This window comes from Aegilops tauschii, chromosome 1 (assembly GCF_002575655.3).
Source record: "Aegilops tauschii subsp. strangulata cultivar AL8/78 chromosome 1, Aet v6.0, whole genome shotgun sequence".
Classification (NCBI taxonomy): domain Eukaryota; kingdom Viridiplantae; phylum Streptophyta; class Magnoliopsida; order Poales; family Poaceae; genus Aegilops; species Aegilops tauschii.
This window is the reverse complement of record NC_053035.3, coordinates 505,724,721-505,746,817: the sequence shown is the minus strand read 5'-3', so window position 1 is coordinate 505,746,817 and position 22,097 is coordinate 505,724,721. Positions and strand designations below refer to the sequence as shown.

Here is a 22,097-nt window from a genome sequence, read left to right as displayed (position 1 = left end):
TACTAATTGACACCGTGCCAATGGTTGTATTATTACATGCATGTGGAATGTGGCCACGTGGTGCACAGTACGTACGTACGTACGTACCTACCTACCTGCTGAATTGGCTCGATGCATAATTATATATCTTTGTCGATCTACAAAGTTTCGGATCCAGCGAGTACAGTACGTAGTAGCTACGATCGACTTGATATCGCTAGCTCGCAACTTTACGTAAGACACGCCAGCGATCGATCGATATCGTTTGTTTCTATTCTCTATATCACGTACACACGCTGCACAATGCCAGCCACGTACCCCCGTCCTATATACGCACCGCTACGTACTAGTACTACTGTCCTATACGTATATATGAGTACACACACAAGCCAACTAGCTAGCCAAGTCTACTCCATGAGACATGCCACATGCATATGTCTATTTGAATCCGCCAAAGCCAAAACGGACGATCCATCTTGTCACTTCAAGTGGTACGTACCGAGAAAAACGCCATTGCTTCTTATCCTTCAAACCTCCTGTTCCTGTGAACTTCTCGAGATGAATCCTAGCAATCGTCTTCCTTGTAAGCCACGGCTTGGTTCCTATAAATAAACTCACGCAGCCCTACGGGGTTGTATGCTTCCTCGAAAACTTACATAATCATCACCCCTATTAGGTTGATCGATGGAAGCGTTCCTACTCTTCAGGGGGAGAGCCGCGTTGCTATATATTTGATGCGGACAGAAGACCTGTCGTAGATTACAAGACAGGACGATCGCTAGGATTCATCCCGTTACAGGAGAAGGAGACAGAGAAGGATACGGGATAGAGGGAGAGATAGTTGAGATTACATGGCGTATAGCTTTCAAACTTCTAACACCCTCCCTTAATCTAAACTATCCTATGTTCAGGTTTCTCTTGAACTCTTCAAAAGGCTTAACTGACAAAGCTTTAGTGAACCCATCTGCTACCTGATCCTTGGACGGAATGAACCTTATGTCCAACTTTTTCTCTGCCACTCTTTCTGGTACAAAATTAAAATCAATTTCAATGTGTTTAGTTCTGCCATGAAAAACTGGATTAGCTGAGAGATAGGTGCCCCCCAAGTTATCACACCACAAACATGGAACACGACATTGCTTGATTCCCAACTCATCAAGTAATGATTCCACCCAAATGATCTCAGCAGTAGCATTTGCCAATGACTTGTACTCAGCTTCTGTACTTGATCTTGACACTGTAGCTTGTTTCCTGGCACTCCAAGAAATAAGGTTTGAACCAAAGAACACTGCAAACCCTCCAGTTGACTTTCTGTCATCACTACATCCTGCCCAGTCAGCATCAGAAAAAGCACTAACCAGTGAAGAATTCGAGCGTTTGAACTGAAGTCCCAAACTCGCAGTATGCTTAATGTACCGCACAATCCTTTTGACAGATGTCCAATGGGTGGAAGTAGGAGCATGCAGATATTGAAAAACCTTGTTCACAGCAAAGGATATGTCTGGTCGTGTCAAAGCCAAGTACTGTAGAGCTCCAACAGTAATCCTATATTTTGTGCTTTCCTCTTCCTTAAGTGGTTCTCCTTCATGCGCTGAAAGTTTTTCTGAAGAAGACAAAGGCGTGGGCGAAGGCTTGCAGTCCTTCATTCCCATACGAGTTAGAAGTTCAGTGGCATATTTTTTCTTGACTCAACATCATGCCATCTTGAATCTTCTTAACTTCAACACCAAGGAAGAAGTGTAAATCACCAAGATCCTTCAAGGCAAATTCGGAACTTAAATCATGCAAGAGAGCATTAGTGGCATTTTGTGAGGAGCTTGCAACTATGATGTCATCAACATAAATGAGCACAAACATGACAGTATTTGCCTTATTATAAATGAAGAGAGACGTATCAGCCTTGGACGCAACAAAACCAAGATGCTTCAATTGTGAGCTCAGCCTTGAGAACCATGCTCTAGGAGACTGTTCCAGACCATAAAGAGCTTTATCAAGTTTGCAAACATAATGAGGTGTTTGTTTATTTTCATACCCTGGTGGTTGCCTCATATAGACCTCCACTTTTAGAACACCATGCAAAAACGAGTTCTGAATATCTAGCTGTCTAAGACTCCATCCTCTGGAAATAGCAATAGCCAGCATAAGTCTGATGGTAGCAGCTTTCACAACAGGACTAAAAGTGTCCTCATAATCAATACCATAACATTGCTTGAAACCTTTTGCAACCAGACGTGCCTTGTACCTATCGATGGAGCCATCTGCTTTTCTTTTGATTCTGTAAACCAATTTGCAATCAATAATATTTTTACCTCTTTGACTTGGTACCAAGTGCCATGCTTTATTCCTCATGAGTGCACCATATTCTTCATCCATAGCCCTTTTCCACTTAGGATCTCCAAGTGCATCACTCAATCTTGTTGGTTCACCTGAAATACACAGCATGCCATACGGGATAGTACGATATGTTCTTACTTTGGGATTTCTAATACCTTTTTGCAATCGAGTCATAATCCTTGAAGTGGTGACAGATTGTGGCTGTAGTTGCACAGAAGACTGCTCAATGTGACCAGCCGCAGAAGATCCAGAAGATCCTTCCAAATCTGTAGATTGAGAGGGCGCAGAAGATCCTATGGCCAACGGTGTGGTCGAACCTGAAGTGAAGTCTTCCATAGAAGATCCCGAAGCTGCTGTCGCTGTCGGCTGCATGCGCGTGGTCCGCGCGCGCCCGCTACCGCGTGATGATGCGGCGCTCGTGGAGTGGCCCGCCGTTTGGCCCGACGCGGCCTGATCCACCTGACAAGGCTGTCGCCCCGGCGTGTGATCCGAACCAGATCCGCGCGCGCGATCCAAGGCCGGCTAACGTACTGGCGTGGCAGGCGCAACCAGGTCATCCTCGGGTTCTGCATCGGCTCCTCCTTCTCCATTGACATGAAATAATAGATCATTTTGAGCCAAATTTTCATGATTTTGATCGTTTCCTCTGATGTTTTCTTCAAGTACCTATAGAGGCATAATACTAGGAGCAAGTAGAATATTGTCAGATTGGTTAGTACAATTGTTATCACCCCCTTGATCAAAACCTGGAAGAAGAAGAATTTCTTTTCGAAGGAGAGCTCCGGCATTTGGATGGAGAGACTCGAAAGGGAAAACTGATTCGTCAAAGACAACATCTCTAGATATAAAGACTCAGCCAGTGGAAACATCAAGGCACTTTAGTCCTTTGTGCAGAGGGCTATATAGCCTATAAAACACATCTTTTTGAACGAAACGCAAGTTTGCGTGTATTGTATGGCCTAAGATTTGGCCAACATGCACAACCGAATATACGAAGTGATGTGTAATCTGGAGTGACACCAAAGAGTCATGTGATAGGATTCTCAAACTTGATGACTTTGCTAGGACGAATATTGATAAGATAAGTGGCAGTAAGAAAAGCTTCGTCCCAGAATTTGAGAGGCATGGATGCATTAGCTAACAATGATAGTCCTGCTTCAACAACATGACGGTGTTTTCGTTCAGCAGAACCATTCTGTTGGTGAGCATGTGGACAGGAAACATGATGAGAAATTCCAATCTTTTGAAAAAAAGAATTAAGTTTCTCATATTCACCACCCCAGTCAGTTTGCATTGCAAGAATTTTGGAGTTCAGTTGGCGTTCAACAAGGCTTTGGAAATTGCCAAAGACTTGAAAAACATCAGACCGTTTCTTTAGCAAATAAATCCAAGTAAACTTATTATAATCATCAATGAAGCTTACATAGTATGAAAATCTACCAACTGAAGTAGGGGCTGGTCCCATACATCTGAAAAAATAAGTTGCAAAGGAGCAGTGGATACACTAGTAGAGATGGGATATGGCAATTGATGACTTTTAGCTTCTTGACACGCATCACGGACTGACTCAACACTACACTCATAAGGAAGTTTATTTCTACTAAGAACATGTTGAACAATAGTTGAAGACGGATGACCTAAACGACTATGCCACTTTGTTGATGATGGTTTGGTAACACTCCAAGCTTGTTTATTTGACCATGATGAAGGGGATGATGATACGAGTGGATAAAGACCTCCCTCGCATCTTCCTCTAAAGATGACTCTCCTCGTTGCCAACTCCTTGATAACAAAAGAGTAAGGATAAAATATTATGAGAACATTGTTGTCAAGAGTGAAGCAATGAACTGAAACAAGATTTTTTGATGCATGAGGGACATGTAGGACATGATTTAGATGTAAACTTTTCCCGGGGGCTTTAACAATTGAGTTTCCAATATGAGCAATATCCATACCTGTTCCACTTGTCGTGTGCACTTGGTCACCTCCGTGGTACCTTTCTCGCGTTGTTAATTTGTCAAGTTCCCCCGTGATGTGCTCCGTGGCACCAGAATCTGCATACCAATTAGTATCAATCCCATAGGAGTTGGTGATGAGATTGGCCTTCTTCTTTTCTTCATGATCCTCATCATATCGGTGCCAACAGGCCCTTGCGCCGCCAGCATGAAACTTGTAACATATTTGGCACTCGGGATAATCTCCCTCATGCTGTTGTTGCTGCTGGTGTGGTGGCGGTTGTCATTGGCGTTGTTGGTAGCTGTTGCCTCCACCACCGCGAGCAGGAGAGGAAGAGGCACGATCACGACCGCGCCCTCTGTTCCCTCGCCCGCGTCCTCCTCTCGCGCAGGACTGCCCGCGTCCTCTGTACACAACATTTGCAGATGAGCGAAAACCGGATGGTCCATCACTCAACATCTCCATCCTTTGGTCGAACGCTGAAATCTGCAAGAACAAGTCATCAGCAGTGAAGGAGTTTTTGATGGTGCCGACCACTGCAACAATGGGATCGTAATCCCGATCGAGTCCGACGAGGATGTAGTCGACCATCTTGTCGTCGGTCACTGGACGACCTGCGGCTGCAAGCTCATCTCCTAGACTCTTCATCTTGGCGATGAGGGAATTGCTTGACATGTTGCCCTTCTTGGTGTTGGAGATGGCGATTCTCAGATTTGTTATCCGAGATTGGGACTGCGCAGCGAATAGTGTTGTAAGAGCAGTCCATAAATCATGAGTGCTTTCCTTACCGATGACCTGCGCCAAGATTTCTGGAGTTAACGAGTTCAACAGGTAGCTCAGAACCTGTTGATCTTTCGCCAACCACGGACCATACAGCGGATTGGGCTCGATGGCCGTGGTTTTGTCCGCCTTGGGGACCTCCACCGTTCTTGCCGGTGCGGCATCTGTGCCGTCAAGGAGGCCGGTTACTTAGGCGCCTCGAAGCGCCGGCATTACCTGCGCTTTCCAGAGAAGATAGTTCCCTCTCGTAAGATTTTCTGTTGGAGGAGCGCCCAGGTTGAGGGCGACAGCGCTGGATCCTGCCATGGCGACGATAAGGCTTGGGCTTCTGCGGCGCTAGATGGGATCAGGGGGTTTGGGTTTCTGGTGCTGGTTTTTGGGATCGCTAGATGATAGGGGAAGAGGCTAGGCTCTGATACCATATTAGGTTGATCGATGGAAGCGTTCCTACTCTCCCGAGGGAGAGCCGCGTTGCTATATATTGATGCGGATAGAAGACCTGTCGTAGATTACAAGACAGGACGATCGCTAGGATTCATCCCGTTACAGGAGAAGGAGACAGAGAAGGATACGTGATAGAGGGAGAGATAGTTGAGATTACATGGCGTATAGCTTTCAAACTTCTAACAACCCCTTCCTCTCAATCGCATCTAGTCTTCTTACTAGAGAAAACCAATCTAGCCAGGAAGCACCACAACTTCCTCCGCATCCACCCTTGCAACCGACATGAGCGCCTTGATTACCTAGTCTTCCACTTCCACCTTTGTGCCAGCATCCAGTTCCACCACCATCTCTCTCGGGCTCTCGGCCCTCCACCTTCGGAGAAGCTTATGAGAACAAACTTACTCCTATGGAAGGCCATCGTGCTACCCCACATCAAGGTTGCACAGAAGCTTGCCATCCGCGAGAAATATTTCGGCAACGACCAAGTCCACACCACCGCAAGCGGTTGAAGTATGAACATTCATCACATTAGTCAAGCTACTATTAATTCCCCCATTCTAAATGTGGTCTTCTACTTAAAGATGTTCTCCATGTTCCACAAGCCAACAAAAATCTTGCATCCATGTCTCGCTTAACAGCCTATAATAATGTTTTCTTTGAAACCCATCCCAAATATCTCTACTCTTATAAAAAAACCGAGTTGGTGATGATGGTGTGCCTGCCATCTTGCAATATAGACCGTCCGATCTATATCTGACGGATAGAAAGCAAACTATGATAATTTTACAAAAAAAAACCCGCACCTCTCTCCACATTTACAGATAAGGCCTTGCCTCGTTCATCCTTATCTCCCACAACCTCATTGTTGGGCAATTAAAAAAGGAAGTCTCTGGAACAATCTGGCATGGTGGCCGCCTGCCGGCGCCGTCCATCCCGATGCCTCCGCCCAGTCCGACCACCATTCACCGCCACGCCCCACTCCTCCTCACCTTATCTCTCATCTTTCTTGAGATATCATTTTTGATGAAATTCTCGAGATACCATTTTCCGATAAAATTCTCGAGATATCATTAGTTTTTACACATGGGATTACTCCTGCATGGGTCAATCACAACATGTGTTTTGTAAAAAAAAATGCATTTTGATGTTCCGTGCAATGCACGGGCATCTTGCTAGTTTTCTCATAAAGGATCAGGCAACGAGGGAGCTCCTCCATCATGGTAGATGCATTGGAGGACTTTACCCCATCCCTTCAAGAGCATTTAGTTGAAAGTGTCGCCGTCAAGCCCTCCTTGGCAAGATGGCATCAAAGATTAGGACATTCTTTATCAATAATAGTTGATTAAATAGTGAATAAAGACAATTTTCCATGGTCGGGTAGTGAGAATAAAGAGTTTGTTTGTGACACTTGTCAATGTGCCAAGAGTCATCACCTCTCCTATACTAGGTCCCAAAGTGTGTTTCATGCTCGTTTAGAACTTATTTTCATTAAAGTATGGGGTCATGCACGAGATTCTTTTAGAAGAAAGAAATACTATGTTAGCTTATTGATGTTTATAGTAAGTTTAATTACTCAAGTTCAAATCTGAAGTATTTTCTGTCTTTCATGAATTCCCAAAATTTGTGGAGCCACACTTTGATTAGAAAACCATTACGGTGCAAAGTGACTGGGGTGGGTAGTGTGAGAAACTCAACTCTTTCTTTCGCAGTATAGACATTGAGCATCATGTGTCGTGCATGCATCATGGCACCTCCCATTCCACCAAAGGCACCACCCATGGCACCTTCCATCATGTTCATGTAGCTACCCATTCCACCAATTCCACCACCCATTCCTCCCATTCCACCCATTCCTCCTTCCATTCCATCCATGTCACCTCTCATTCATCTTCCCATCATGTTTCTCATGAGCATGGCCTTCTTCATGATCATTCCATTGACAAAGCTTGACATACGCTTTTTGCTTGGGCTCGGCTTGTGTCCATGAACATAAATTTGAGTGTCTTCTCCTCCACTGTCTTAAGCTCATCGGTTGCCACCTTCCTCTCCTCGGCCTCCGCTAATCTCTCCTCGGCCGCCGCCCTCTTCTCCTCAACCATCTCTCTCCGCCACTCGTCTCCCCCCCCCCCCTCCTCCATTTTTTTCAATTTCAACATTCTTTTTTCTTCGGGATACTCTTTCCTCACAATGAGAATGGCGTCAAATCCTTCTTTAAGATCATTGTCTCCGGCCTCTGAGCCCTTTGTTTTCTTGTTTACATCCGACCTATATGATTTGGTCATCGAGTGAGGAGCGGGGCTCCTTCTTCTCTCCGCACCACCATCATCGTCATCTTCTTCTTCATGATCAACAACCAAACTCTTCTTCCTCGGAGCTTCATGAGCTTTCCGATTCTTCCACTTCTCCTCACCTCATCCTTGAGCTCTTTGTAGCAATGATGAAAAATGAAGGTTTTTCCCGGCGGTGGCGGCGTCAGGAAAGGTGGGAGCCCAGGCGGCCGCCATGGCGAGGTGCGTTAGGCCGGTGGCGGCGGGGTCGGGGGAGTCGGACATGGGGTTGGGCGGTGGCCGGGGGTAGGCGAGAGGGTGGGCGGGTGGCGGGAAGTTGCCCTTTGGCAGTTGGGCGTTCACGTGTCTGCTGGTCGTTTACATCATGCGCGGTCAAGTGATGTATATTTGTATCACTTGGTGGTGCATTTTACATCAGATGTAAAATCTGAGTTTTTTTTTTTTTGCATCTGCATCATTTTTTGGAGGGACTTTTTTAACCTAAGTGATGTATATTTCTGCATTGTTTTTTAAGAAACACACCCATGGACCTGGCAAGAATGAATGTCTGGGAATACTTAAAATTTCATGTGAGGATATAAGAAACACACCCATGGGCCTCTGGGCCTAGCAAAAATGATTACTCACACGAACATAAAAGAGTGATCTATACCCCAAGCCGAGCGACGCAGCAAAGAAGAGGAAGACACGCATGTGATGGTTGAGTGGTCAACTCATGGGAAGACCTAGTTTGGCGGGGCCACTGGAAATGATTTGCCTGAGATCGAGGGTGCTGCATGCGAGCCATCCACTTCTGGGGACTGCATGCATGTTGCTTGGCAGCAAAAGGCAGGCTAATTTTGGCAGCAAAAGGCATGCATGCAAGTTCAAGACAAGTTTGATCCATTATTCCATACGGCCACGAGACAAAGCGCAGCAAGCAACCAAGGAGAGGAGATCATTCATTCATGGCGCCCGGCGGGCTTGTGCTCCTCGGCCTCCTTCTCCTAGTGCTAGTGGACGCGCCTGCCGCCGTCCACATCGACATCGCGGCGGCCTTGTTCCACTCGCACGACCACCTCGGCGGCAACAAGAAGAAGGACAAGTCTTCTTCTTCCTCTTCGCCTTCATGGCCAGACGGCAATGCCGCGACTTACCTTCCGCCGGCGGGCAAGAAGGACAAGAAGGAGAAGCCTTCATGGCCAGACGGTAACGCGGCGGATTTCTTCGCGGAGGCGGCCAAGAAGGGGCTGCGGTCCTTCACGGGCGGGCGGGGCGGGTACAAGACGATGACGACGGAGTTCCTGGACGCGCACAACCAGGTGCGGGCCAAGTACGGCGTGCCGCCGCTGCGGTGGAGCAAGAAGCTGGCGCGGTACGCGCGGCGGTGGTCGGACGCGCGGCGGTTCGACTGCGTGATGATGCACTCGGTGGGGTCCCCCTACGGCGAGAACGTGTTCTGGGGCACGGGGTGGGACTGGAAGGCCGTGGAGGCCGTGGGCGACTGGGCCAGCGAGTCCTCCTTCTACGACTGGCGGGCGCAGGCCTGCCACCCGGGCCAGGTCTGCGAGCACTTCACGCAGATCGTGTGGCGGACCACAAAGTACGTCGGCTGCGGCCGGGCCGAGTGCCTCGCCGGCGGCGTCTTCATCACCTGCTCCTACGACCCGCCCGGAAACTGGAAGGGAGAGGTGCCGCTCACCTAATTCTTCACAGTAGTAACCCATTTGCCTCTTCATATTGGGCTGGGCTGGGCTGGGCTGGACTACACCTCTAATTTTCATTTTCTTTTTATTAGCGAACTAGCAGCTTGTCTTAATTTACTCGACTTTTTTTAACTTAATTTACTGGATTTGGGACTAACATTTTTTGATCTGCCGGACTCTATATTGTGTAATATCTTTGGCCCGCGACAACTCAATTTTAGCTTTCAGTCTTTTGGTTTTCATTAGTAATACACTTTTTACATCACACCATGTCACCATGCTATGGATATAGGCATCTTCAACTATATACGAAAATGGTACACTTTCCTTGCTCAACTAAAAATAACCCTTGTTTTTGTTTTTGGAATTCCAACACGCACCATAAGCTAGAAGCCCCAAACACAACACCTTTTTCTTTTCTTAAAAAAGACATGTCATTTTCGTTAATTAAGGAGAGAGTGGGAATTGGCTGGTTAATTTGCGGCTAGACCACCAAGTACATGGATTGTAGCCAGGCTGAGTGCCATGCAGGTGGCGTCTTCATCACTTGATCATACGAGCCTTCTATTTGACGCTCTATTAATTCGTCAAATATGGGTGTGATATTTGGTCCCCTGCTCCTGTGTGGCGTCTTGGTGCTCAATATGTTCAGAGCATCGCGTCTTTATTTTTGCTGTCATGCACTTGATGGATCCTATGTTAGATGTGTGGTTTTCACCCCATAGCAACTGTCTCGCGGGCAAGCTCTTGCGGTGGGTTTCCCGGCGATGCACAACTCGCTCTCCCCTTTCCCGTCTCTTTCTTAATTGTTTCAGAACTATGTATTTCCATTATTCAGTTATAATGCAAAAGGGTTATATGCCCGGTTAAAAAAATTTGGGTGTGATGCATAGAGCGTACCCTGACTGGGCTGACCCATTGCTTGCAACATTGTAGCGGTGTGCATACTGTGCCAAGAGGTTTTTCCTAGCTATTTTGTTTTGTTTTTAGTCGGTTATTTATTTGGTTTTCAAAAAATAGAAAAGATATTTTTTAAAGCAAACATTTCTTAAAATATCTAACTATTCAAAAATGATTGTGGACCATTTTAAAAATGTATGTGGGATTTTTTGAAGAAACACTAATATTAAAAAATATGAATATTCTTCAGAAATTTGAATATTATTTACATTTTTTGAATTGCAATTTTTTCAGAAAATTTTAAACATATATTAAAATTTCAATTTTCTGAATTTTTCCAAAAGAATAGAGAAAAATAAAAACAAAAACGTAGGAAATAAAAAAAATGCAAATTTAGAGAGTCCCAGAATCAGGATTTCCTCTAAATAGGCGCCCACATCTGTGCAAAACCTGAGCATTTTGATGCAGTAAGCGTCAATTTGCCGCCCCTCACTTGATCCATTACTTCGTTTTTATATTGTGCTGGGCTCTCGTCCCCTTTCTTCGTATTAGCAACAAACTAACTTGTTTGGAGAGCAATTATTAACAAGCGCTCCTTCGGAAGCTTCGCAGCACCACTTGGCGCTCTCTTAGCCATTCACCACATGTCACGCTCTGGGCGCTTTCTCCGGATTTAATTTTTTTATTTTTTCGCACGCGTTTTCTGCTTTTTAAACGGGTTTTTTTGTTTTTTTCGATGTTTTGGTTTTTCATTGGTCTTCCTTAGCTTTTTGATAGAAAAAATTACGCGAAAAAATGAGTATTTTTTTCGCGAGAGTCACTATTTTGCTTCCGCGAGAGGCACAGTTTTGCTTTCGCGAGAGTCACGGCCGTGCCTCTCGAAAACAGAAAAAGAACGCGTTTTTTGTTTTTTTTCTTTCGCGAGAGTCACGGTTTTGCTTCTGCGAGAGGCACGGTTGTGATTTCGTGAGAGGCACGGCGTGCCTCTTTCGGAAAGGGAAAAAACCAGTGCTCCTGGTTCGGTTTTTTCGTATGATTTTTTTCATAAAAAATGTTTGTCAAAACCTATTAACATGAGATCTAGTTTTGAAGATCTCGACGCGAGGAATCCAACGGTGAAAGCGGTTCGAGATTTAGACCCACTGTTTGAGAGATAAAACGTTCTGAATAAACGGATCTACGAAAAAAGGGAAAACTCCCAGGTTGCAACAAGTAACGCACTGCACGTGTGCCACTTGTCGCAACAAGGAGAGTTTGAGTGACCTTTGCAACGAGTATTCATCAATTAGTGATTTCGACTTGTTCCCCTTTACACGATTGCAACGAGTATTCATCAATTAGTGGTTTCGACTTGTTCCCCTTTACACGATTCGGGCCTAACAAACTGACAAGCTCTCTGTAATATCGTTTGGGCCACTAGTGCTGTTTTTTATTTTTATTTTTTTGTTTGAGAAACACACACTGGATTCCTATGGTGAACACCAACGAGAGACGAAGGCAATACATCTTGATGAACCCTCTGCATAGGCCTCGTAGCCAAAGCACCGAAGAGTCTGGAATAATCCAGGACCACCAAGAGCATAGCCATCTGAACTATGTTCAGTTCGTCATAACTCATAAATAGGCATCTTCAGCAACAACACAAAGAGATGACATTTCATTGTTCAGGGCAGAATAATAAGCAGAGAAGCCTCAGGGACAACAACAGACTTCATTCAGAACAGAGACCATATATAGAGGCAGCCAATTCAACTCAGGGCAGAACAAGAATCAACAAAAATGAACCAAGCATATATATTTATATCAGTAGGTAAAAGTAGTAAGTTATGCCATGAGCGACAAGATATATATATATATATATATATATATATATATATATATATATATATATATATATATATATATATATATATATATATATATATATATATATTTCTACAGGGCAAGGGAACCAACCTTATTTCTTCTACTCCATAAGGGAGATCGATATGATTAGCTTTCTAACGCGAACAATATAATTAATTATAAGCTACTGATGGATCCGACTCACTCCCTATACACATCAGTAGTACTCTTCTTCTCCTTCTCTGTGGTGGTGGTGGATAAATATATAGATGGATGGTGGTGTATGCTGCTACTACTACTGCTGGCTCTGGGACTATTAATCAGTGGCCGTTGTCGCTGGATCCGTAGCCGTAGGGGTTCTTGCTGGCCCAGTTCCACAGGTCTCTGCACATCTCCTCCACCCCATACTTGGCCCTGTTCATTTTCATCACATCATTCGCGTTATTATTGCCTTGTGTTTCAGCATCCATCACAACCAAACTCTCGAGAAAAGATACAACTTATTAGCAACCAACACGAAGAGCAACTTACTTCCACTTGAGCTCCTTCTCTGCTTTGGCGGTGGCAGCGTACACCGTCTCAGCATCTCCAGCTCTTCTTCCAGCATAAACCAGAGGGATTTTCTGCCACATCATTACTTTCAGTATTAGCACTGTCTTCTCCATAGCAGAGCATAACATGTGACATGATGATGATTCTACAGATTTTTTTTTAAGTTATTAATAGTTTACCTTTCCGCAAGCCTTCTCGAATGCGGCAACCATCTCCAGCACGGACGTCCCCTTTCCAGTGCCCAGATTGTACACTTCACACCCTGCAATTAAGCACAAACCATTCATTCATCCGTTAACAACAACCATTCTTCAGTTAAGTATAAGATCATTCATTGTCAGCTGTCATGTTCATGGTTGGTGCGCACCTATTCTGTCAGAATCTTCGTAGAGCTTCCTCAGGGCGGCGATGTGGCCGTCAGCCAGGTCAACAACATGGATGTAGTCACGTACCTGCCATCATGTGTTGCATACCAATAGCAGTTAGTTAGAGGCAGCAAGCAAGATGCTGGCTAGCTCTCAATTATGCAGGAATGATTGATTGATTCATCAGTTGGTTGGTTAGTTAAGGGTTGGATGCATGACAACTGTTGCACATACATACCCCTGTTCCATCCTTGGTGTTGTAGTCGGTCCCGTAAACCGTGAGCGCAGGCCGCCTCCCGACAGCGACTTGCTGGACATAGGGCATCAGGTTGTTGGGGACTCCGAGGGGGTCTTCCCCGATGTAGCCACTGGGGTGGGCGCCGACCGGGTTGAAGTACCTGAGCAGTATGATCTTCCAGTCGGGGTCCGAGCGCTGGAGGTCACGGCAGATGTCTTCAATGACAAGCTGCACAAGCACAATCATCGACAGGCACCAGATCAGATTCTGTCGACAGGTACTTGAAACATTGACAGGCAAGAGAAAACAAGTAGCAATGGCACCGTACCTTAGTCCGGCCGTAAGGGTTGGTCGCGGAGAGCGGGAACTCCTCGGTGCAGGGCACCTCCTTGGGCCACCCGTAGACAGTGGCTGATGATGAGAAGACAAGCTGGATAGATGAAATGAAAGGGGTTCATTAGCATCCAGACCAGATGATGATGATGACAAGCATTCGATTCGATGTACTTATATAATCATATGCCTACACTAGTACTTCCTTGGCCGTCCTTAATTAATTGGTGCAGAACAGCTTCATTAATTGATGCTGCAGAACAGAACAGAGCAATGGCCTAACTTATTCAGGACCCAACAGAGAAGCAACTGTAATGAAACTGCCTGCATCCGTGGCTCCGAACTCAAATAATAATGCACAGAGAAACCAACTGTAATGAAACTGTCTGCACCCGTGGTTCTAAACTCACTCAATAATGCAGCTTCGTTGGTTATTGCAGAACAAGTAGGTATGTGTAATGGGCTGCTTGGTTGAGCCTACACACACCAGCATGCTGCTGTCTATTCTTCAGGCTTGATGAGAGAGTAAACAAAGACCAGCTGTTAAGTTAAAACCTTTTGTTTCTTTTTGACAATTCCTAGAGACAGACAGACAGACAGACAGAGGGTATAGATAGATACAAACAAGGACCAACTGTAATGAAACTGTTTGCATCTGTCTCGAGAATGCCGAGGCCATTGCTGTAGTATTGCCTAGTGCAGAATAAGCAATGGGCCTGAACCTACGCCACACCGTCCATTATTGCATGTGTTTTTTTTCTACAATTCCTACATAGAACATAGAGAAAATGGAGCTAGGCAACAAGAGAGGCAGCGCAAGCAAGCAAGGTGGGACCGGCGGGCGCAATCAAGACGAGTGGTGGCTCATGACAGAAATTATGAGAGACACCTGGTCCAGACGGCACAGCCCAGCCAGCTCGCTCACTGGTATGTATCCTGTGACCCAACAATACAAATACAAATACAAATGCAAAAGGAAAAGGAAGAAAGGATGGGTATGTGGTACCTTCTTGCAGCCATGTGCGGCCATGACCTGGAGGAGGGTGATGGTGCCGATGAGGTTGTTGTCGTAGTAAAGCAGGGGCTTGTCCACGCTCTCCCCGACGGCTTTCAGCCCGGCAAAGTGGATCACAGCCTCGAACCTGCATAGCTCGACCAGACCAGCCAGATGATGAGTGATGAGCATAAAACAATAACTCCTACTTACCAGCTTAATGAAGCCTATTATATTATATTCAGCTCTTTAATTAAAACTAGTTACTAGTAGTATGATGATGATGATGATGATGATGGTGTGTTGGTTGGACAACTGTCCGTCCAATGCATGCATGGGGAATGAATTGAATTGAACGATCGAATACAGCTTAATGAATGCCCGCCAGGTCCAGCTGCGGATAGCTTGCTAGAGACAACTTTCCAGCCAGCCAGGTCGGGAGAAATAAGCCAACCCAACTCATCAATCGATCGATCGATGAGGCTACTAATACCGGCCTTAATCAACAACCAACGAAACGATGCAGAAGCAGAAGCAGAATGAAGTAAGTAGTGGCATCGCAGATACGGCTGGCTGGCTGGCTGGCTGGCTGGCACGACGGCCGGCCGGACGGACGGACGGACTAATCAACCATTTCTGGATTTGCTAATTATAAGCCGAAAAAAGTTGGATGGCACCATGTGACTGACTGACGACGACGGGTCCATCGGGTCGTAGTAGGCTGCAGCACGTACTACTACTAGTGCTGATATTGATACTAGTGGTGAAGAAAATATAGTAGAAGATACTACCTTTGGGAGGAGAAGATTTGGTCGAGCGCCTCCTTGTCACGGAGGTCCACCTGCACGCACAATATATAGCCTAAATCAATCCATGAGAAATCGGTAATACAAAACAAAAAATCTAATCTAATGAATCCGTGGTGGAATCAGCAGAGAAAGGAAGGAAGGAGGCATGGAGTTGGAGTTAGGCTGCCGCGATGTATGGTACGGATGGAGACACGCGTTTTTTCCCTTGCCGTCGTTTGCTTGGTCCGTCACATGTGGCGCGCCCGCCCGCGGAGACGGAGACGGAGACCGCAAGGAAGGAAGGAAGGAAAATGTAAGGAAAGTAACCGACTCGGCACGCGTCGCATGCACAAAGAAACAAAAGAAAAACAAGCCACGGGCGGGCACGCAGGGTGTGACCCGCCGGCCCGCCGCTCGCTCGCCGGAATTGCGCGGCTGACCACCGAGAAAGAGAAAGAGAAAGAGAATGGAATCATCCTTGTTGCTTTCTTTCTGATTCCCCTCCCTCCTTCCCAGCCCAGTTGTAGGAGTAATAATAACTAAATGAATCATCAAAAAAAAAAAAACAAGAGAGCAGCAATTGTTGGTTCCTCGAGTAATTTCTAGATAGATTGTGTGTTTGTTAAAAGTGTTTGAAACCAGAAAACAAGGCCCGAGAAACTCCCCAAAACAACAAATGAAAAACAAAACAGAATTCTACTATACTACCACTAGTAGTTGCTTGATTATGAGAAACAAGGATAGGATCCACCCACGATTGATTAATTCAATTCCGGCCGGAGAACAAGGAGCAGTAGGAGGAGATTGGGCAGATATCATGGATGGATCGGAACGGAAACTGATTGAAGCGAAAGAAAAAACAGAGAGAGGAGGGAAGGAACCAAACGAACCTTGCGGAAGTCGAGGCTGTTTTGCGGGGCGTTGGCGAGTTGGCGCACGCGGCGGATGGCCTCCTCGGAGGCGTTGTCGAGGCTGTCGACGACGAGGACGCGGAAGCCCTGGAGGAGCAGCTGCAGCACCGTGTGGCTGCCGATGTACCCCGCGCCGCCCGTCACCAGGATCGTCCGAAGCACCGCAGACACCATCTTCTTCTTCCTTGTTCTGGTTCTTTCTTCTTCTACTTGAAATTCGACTCGACTTGGAATGGGATGGATGGGATGGATGGCTTTGGGTTTTATGGGGTGGGGGGCGGATGGAAGGAAGGGGAAGTTTGTTTCTGAGAGCCCGGAGAGACGAGCGGTTGGTTTGTTTGTTTGTTTGTCTCTTCTTCTTTCTTCTTCTTCTTCTCTGGAAGGAGATGAGATGCAGGAGGGAGGAGGCCAAGCGCAGGGTCGGATATATATGGAGGAGATGCCGGCGCCGCCGTCTCGGCCCGTCTCCAGACGGGTCGGGGGTGTCTTTGTCTCTGGCTGTGGGTCCCACCACACCAACGCGGAGGCCGAGGCGGAGGCGGAGGCGGAGGCGTCTCGACTCGACGCGCGACGATTCCTGATTCCTCCAACCAAACCACCGGCCACGTTCCTTCCTTGGCATATCCTTCATGATACCCCTGCTCTGGGCCGTACACGTGTACCACACCCCCATCCCCATCCGCCATGTACGTATGTATGTATAATCACCCACCCCAATACTACCATCCTTCACCGCGGCCTTCCACCCCAATAGTACCACAACAACAACAAAATCATTGGTTCGACTCTACCTCCATCCCCAACATATCCGGCATACAATTTAATTTCACTTCAAAAAAGTCAGGCCTAGGCTCGACTTCTTCTTCGCCGATTCATTCTTCGATGCCTTGGGATTGCTCGGATCTGGCTAGGCCGAAATCACTGCATTTTTGCTGGCAGCAGCGACACTTGAGGGTGTCGTTCCCTTCTTGAAGGCGTTGTCTGTGCCCCTCTTCGAGCATCAGGGGAAACCCTAGGTCCGGTTATCCGAATCGGACGGCGACGCCGTTCTCCTTCGTCAAGGCGCTGTCTTAGGTGCTCGTACTTGTTCTAACTTCTTCTATCAATGGAAAGCTTTGCGTATTCGCAAAAATAAAATAAAATTATATGCTTCACCAAGTTGTGCAAAAAAAGGAAAATTATAATAAGATAATAAACAATATCAAATCAATATCAATATAACCACCGTACTGTCTCATAATCTATTTATTCAATATTGCAGTTGCTGATGTTCTTTTTTTTTTTCTGTATATTAGGTCAAGCTCATAAAAGAATTGACTTTTTTGGCTGGGTCGTCTACCTTGGGATGGAGGGAGTATGCTCCTTTTAACCTTTTCAGTTTCTTCGAGCAACATTAAGAAAGTCCGGGCGAAGCACGTTCGGTACTTTCCTGTTTTCCTCTCGTCCCTGACAGCTGGAACCCTAGCCGCCGCCAAGGGAGGCTGATCTTTCAACGCCACTCTCCGGCGGCTTCCCTCCGCCGGCGACCTCGGTCGTCGGTGGTGAGGGGAGTCGCCGGATCCACACGCGTGGGTCGCTTTTACTCTCTCGTAGTCTAGGTTTTTAGATTGTTCATCGTCTTTGCTTCGGCGGTGACGATGACAATGCTGAATAAAGATTCTTCGAATCCTTCCCTGACGAGGCCATCGGTCCTATGGTTGGGGATGGATTTGAAAACCAGTCTGTTCAAGCAAGGATGGCGTGGCGGCGATGGCATCCTCCTGGTGGACCTGTGTCCTCGGGCTCCGCCGTTGCGACGGCGTTTGCTCCAGCGTCGGCGCGGAGCTTGGGAGGTAGTCCGGGAGCGGATGCAGATTGTGGTCTGCATCGACGACATCTGGAAGACGGAGCATGTGATGGGCTCGTGGTTCGTGGATGGTAGATATGGTTTCCTCCTTCGGCGTTTTAATCGTGGTGGGGTGCCAGATCTGGAGTTCGATGGCGTGTCCGGGGTGTTGCCCCGGTCTGATTTGTTCAACGGTAAGGGCTTCACTTTTGGCGAGCCACCTTGGAGGTTCGCAAAGCTGCATATCAGCGATGGAGCCGCGTCGAGCTCGGGTAAGGAGGTGATTCGTCATTCTTTTCTTCGGTGGTTGTTGTGATGGTGCCGGAGGCAGGTGACGGGCGTTGGTGTCAAGCTCATAGATGTCCTGCTATCTTTTCGGTTTTGTCATGTCGGTCTTTACATGACTTGTACTTTGTTCTTTATGGTATGAATGAGACACGTATTACCATGCAAAAGAAAAAGTTTCTTCGAGCAACCGGCTGAAGCGCCGCCTTTTCATGTATACCAGAGTATACATAATTCTTGGCTGTGCAAATTCTTATCCCTTTTTCTTTCTATTTTATAATACAATATGCCAGATGCTGATTCTACTTCATTCTTTCACCCAACCCTTTTCCTTTCGCGAGGTAAATCTTACATGTCGTTACAAGATATCCACGTCATGTGTGTTTTCCCTACGAAAAAAACTCTTCAAAATCGTGACCGTCGGATACGATTTTGACCAGACGACGCGCAGTGCTTCCACGCACACATGGTAGACATGGGGATTTGGAACGCGGCCCGAGTTGCCTTGGCAGCTCCATTCATGTTGCAACCTGCACCACCCACAACATGCATAGTGGCTTGCACCACGGCCAAGTTGGACGGATGGCAACACGGCTCACATCGCAACCTACACCAACGCCCAATTATCAGTTGCAGCAGCAACACGTAGGCACACGTACGTTGCAATGGTCTCGGACCAGATCCAACGCTGGATCCAACAGCTGTAGCAGACTCACAAGTACCGTCCGCACTTTTTTTTTAATGGAAATTCAGATAATCTGAAATTACTAAATGTATGGCCCCTGCCGGATTTCAGTGCTGCTATTTATCCGCCCGTGGATGGATATTCTTGGGTCGGGCTCTCGTGCTGGGAGCCCTGCACGCACTATGCTGCAGGGCGAACCAGCCGCCTCCACCTGTCCCTGTAGGCCCCACAGCCTACTAAATACATTCTCGTTTCTCTTAATTTACTCAAAATTCTCTCTCTTTCCTTATCCCTGCGGCGGCCATTATTCTATAGAGTTAGAGCTTCTGCAAGAGAGGATTCCGCAAGGTGAGGTCTGCAGCTCGTGGTCGTGGCCTTGGCCGGCGGTAATACGGGAGCTTTCTCGCTAGCGCCGCCCGACTCCGGTGAGCCCAAGCCCGAGCCAATGTAGCGGTAGCTGCTCGCGTGCCGCCATTCCCGATCTGAGCCGACCAGCTACCTGTGAGAAGGTGGAAACTGGAACTGAAGGGCGTGCGGGCGCCAGGCGATGAACTGGGTGGAGCATTGATTCGCCGATATGCTGCAGGAGGACGTGGAGGCGCGCATCAAGATTGGAGCTCGATGCAAGCTCCACAAGCAGAGGCGAGTTGTATTACAACTCACCGGATATAGTCAGATCGGGAAGAGTGTATACACATTCACGGACGTTAACCCATATGTACGAACTGAAGTTTGATGTCCTGCTTCACCTATCCATATGTCTCTGTTTTCAATCACCTAATTGCAGTTAAGCTCAACAAAATCATCATAATGCAGCGGATCACACTAGTCACGCTTGGGCTGGGGGAGGAAGAAGAACCCATGCTCTCGGCCAAGTAGACAAAGCAGCTCTCGGCGTGAAGTCCCTTTCGGTAAAACGTGTGTCGGCCATGATTGCTATGTTGTGAACGATGCTGGGGTCGTCACTGTCATTCTGCCAGCATCGCCGTGCTCCGACAATCATGGTCGCCCCTCGACGCGGCCAGCTGAGCACTCCTCGTAGGCTGCAGAGACCGGGTGCTTCGGCGCGAGGCCATAGTCGATTGACATAGCCAGCACACCGGCCTTCCAGATGACGGAGTTGAGGTGCCGGTGATACATCTCCGACGCGGCGGAGCCGAGGACCAGGCCGTCGCCGGGATCAGGAAAGAGAGAGAATTTTGAGTAATTGAAAGAAACGAGAATGTGTTTAGTAAGCTGTGGGGCCTACGGGGACAGGTGGAGGCGACTGGTTGGCCCTGCAGCATAGTGTGTGCAGGGCTCCCAGCACGAGAGCCCGACCCGATATTCTTCTCTTCCCTATGCAAAGAACAAGTAATTTAGAACGGAGGGAGTAATATATACTCTTTCTCCGTGGATATACCGCGTCATTCATTCGTTCAATAACCGCCCTCCACATCGATCTCTTGTGGATATACATCACCATCGACTGTGATTTGTTTCCCCTTTACTGCACGTTACAGAGTCATAGCCTCAATCCCTTTCATCCCATGGAAAGAGTCTCTCTCGATCTCCTCTCTCTCTCTCTCATTAGTATATTTGACTAGCTTATTTCCCCCTCCTGTGAGAAAAGAAATCTCTGGGCGTGTTCTTTTTCTGCGTGGAAAAATCTCTCGACTATAGAATCTAAAAAATTGTACTTTCCGCAAAAGAAAATTTTGATCACCACGATGGAAATCTGTACCTTGCATTTCTCTCTCTCTCTCTATATACACTACTAAGACCTCTTTTGGTTCATAGGGTAGAAAAATCATAGAAATAGAAAAGTCATAGGAAATAAGATGACATGCATCTCAAATCCTATGAGTAGGTAGGAAAGAAGATGTCTTTGATTCACATCATAGGATTTCTTTCCATTGAGTCTAGGCTATTTTTTATTTTCCTATGAAATATGGAGGATAGGAAGAATTGCTCTATAAAAATAGGATTGCATTCCTACGAACCAAAGGACTCAAAAGGAATTCTTCCTATGAAAATCCTATCCTATAAAATTCCTCCAAACCAAAGAAGGCCTAAATTAGGACCGGCAGCAGGGCTAGCTGGTCGGGCTACATTTGATTAGATGCAAGACCAAATGTGGTGGTGTCAGCTGATCACTTGTCCGTTTTCTTTCTTCTTTCTTGGCTTCAGACGGATGGATCAATCTTCCAATCACACGTGGCAACAAATCCACCCGTCTCTTTCCTCCCTTTTCCCTTTTGATCCTAATCCATGGTTAATATGTGCCCCTGTCGGCAATCCACAACCATCCAACGTGTTTGTGTGTGATTCGATGCCATCTCCTAGTTTTCTCTCCTCGGAGCAACATAAGTGTCGTGACTTTAGTTCAACTTTAGTTTAAATTTGAACTAAAGCCATGATACTTTTTTGGATTAGAGGGAGTATATTATACTACGTGATAGGAAAGCAGGGAGGACTCTTATTCACATCAACTCAAGAAAGCACTCTTACACACAAGTGTTGTGGTTCACACACGAGTTGGAGGCGGCCGCCTTTTTTGTTTGAATGCAACTTCACATAATCTGAATTTACACGATCCCTGTCAGATTAATTCAGTGCAAAATCTTTGTGGATATACATCACGATCGACTACGATTTCTTTCCCACTATGTATTCTTATATAGTACTCCAACACGTTACCAGAGCCCATAGCCTCCCTCCCTTTCATCAGAAAGAGTCTCTCTCTCACACTAGCGCCCGTCCATGTGTAGCATTTATTCCCTCCTATTGACAAAAAAGATTCTCTCGGCATTTTTGTGTAGAGCAGGTTTTCTATAGAAAAAATGGTGGGTACGGTAGAATAAATTTTGCAATTTCCAAGGAGCGAATTATGTACCCTATTTTTTTCTGTACACCACTAAATTAGGACCG

At 46.6% G+C, this 22,097-nt stretch overlaps 2 protein-coding genes across 2 annotated transcripts; one reads left to right on the top strand and one right to left on the bottom strand.

Moving 5' to 3' along the window:
- Positions 1-8,728: 8,728 nt before the first annotated feature.
- On the top strand, positions 8,729-9,543 carry LOC109742989 (pathogenesis-related protein PRB1-3-like). Its single transcript, XM_020302084.4, has one exon. It carries the CDS (start codon positions 8,729-8,731, stop codon positions 9,464-9,466), a length of 738 nt encoding a protein of 245 aa, XP_020157673.1. The 3' UTR covers positions 9,467-9,543.
- Positions 9,544-12,146: 2,603 nt separating this feature from the next.
- Positions 12,147-16,797, bottom strand: LOC109742992 (UDP-glucose 4-epimerase 1). The gene is made up of 9 exons (XM_020302086.4): positions 16,372-16,797; positions 15,485-15,534; positions 14,706-14,841; positions 13,695-13,796; positions 13,367-13,594; positions 13,131-13,215; positions 12,943-13,025; positions 12,743-12,834; positions 12,147-12,625 (listed from the first exon to the last, which is right to left on the bottom strand). The coding sequence occupies exons 1-9, from the start codon at positions 16,564-16,566 to the stop codon at positions 12,532-12,534; spliced, it is 1,065 nt and encodes a 354-aa protein (XP_020157675.1). The 5' UTR covers positions 16,567-16,797; the 3' UTR covers positions 12,147-12,531.
- Positions 16,798-22,097: the final 5,300 nt, after the last annotated feature.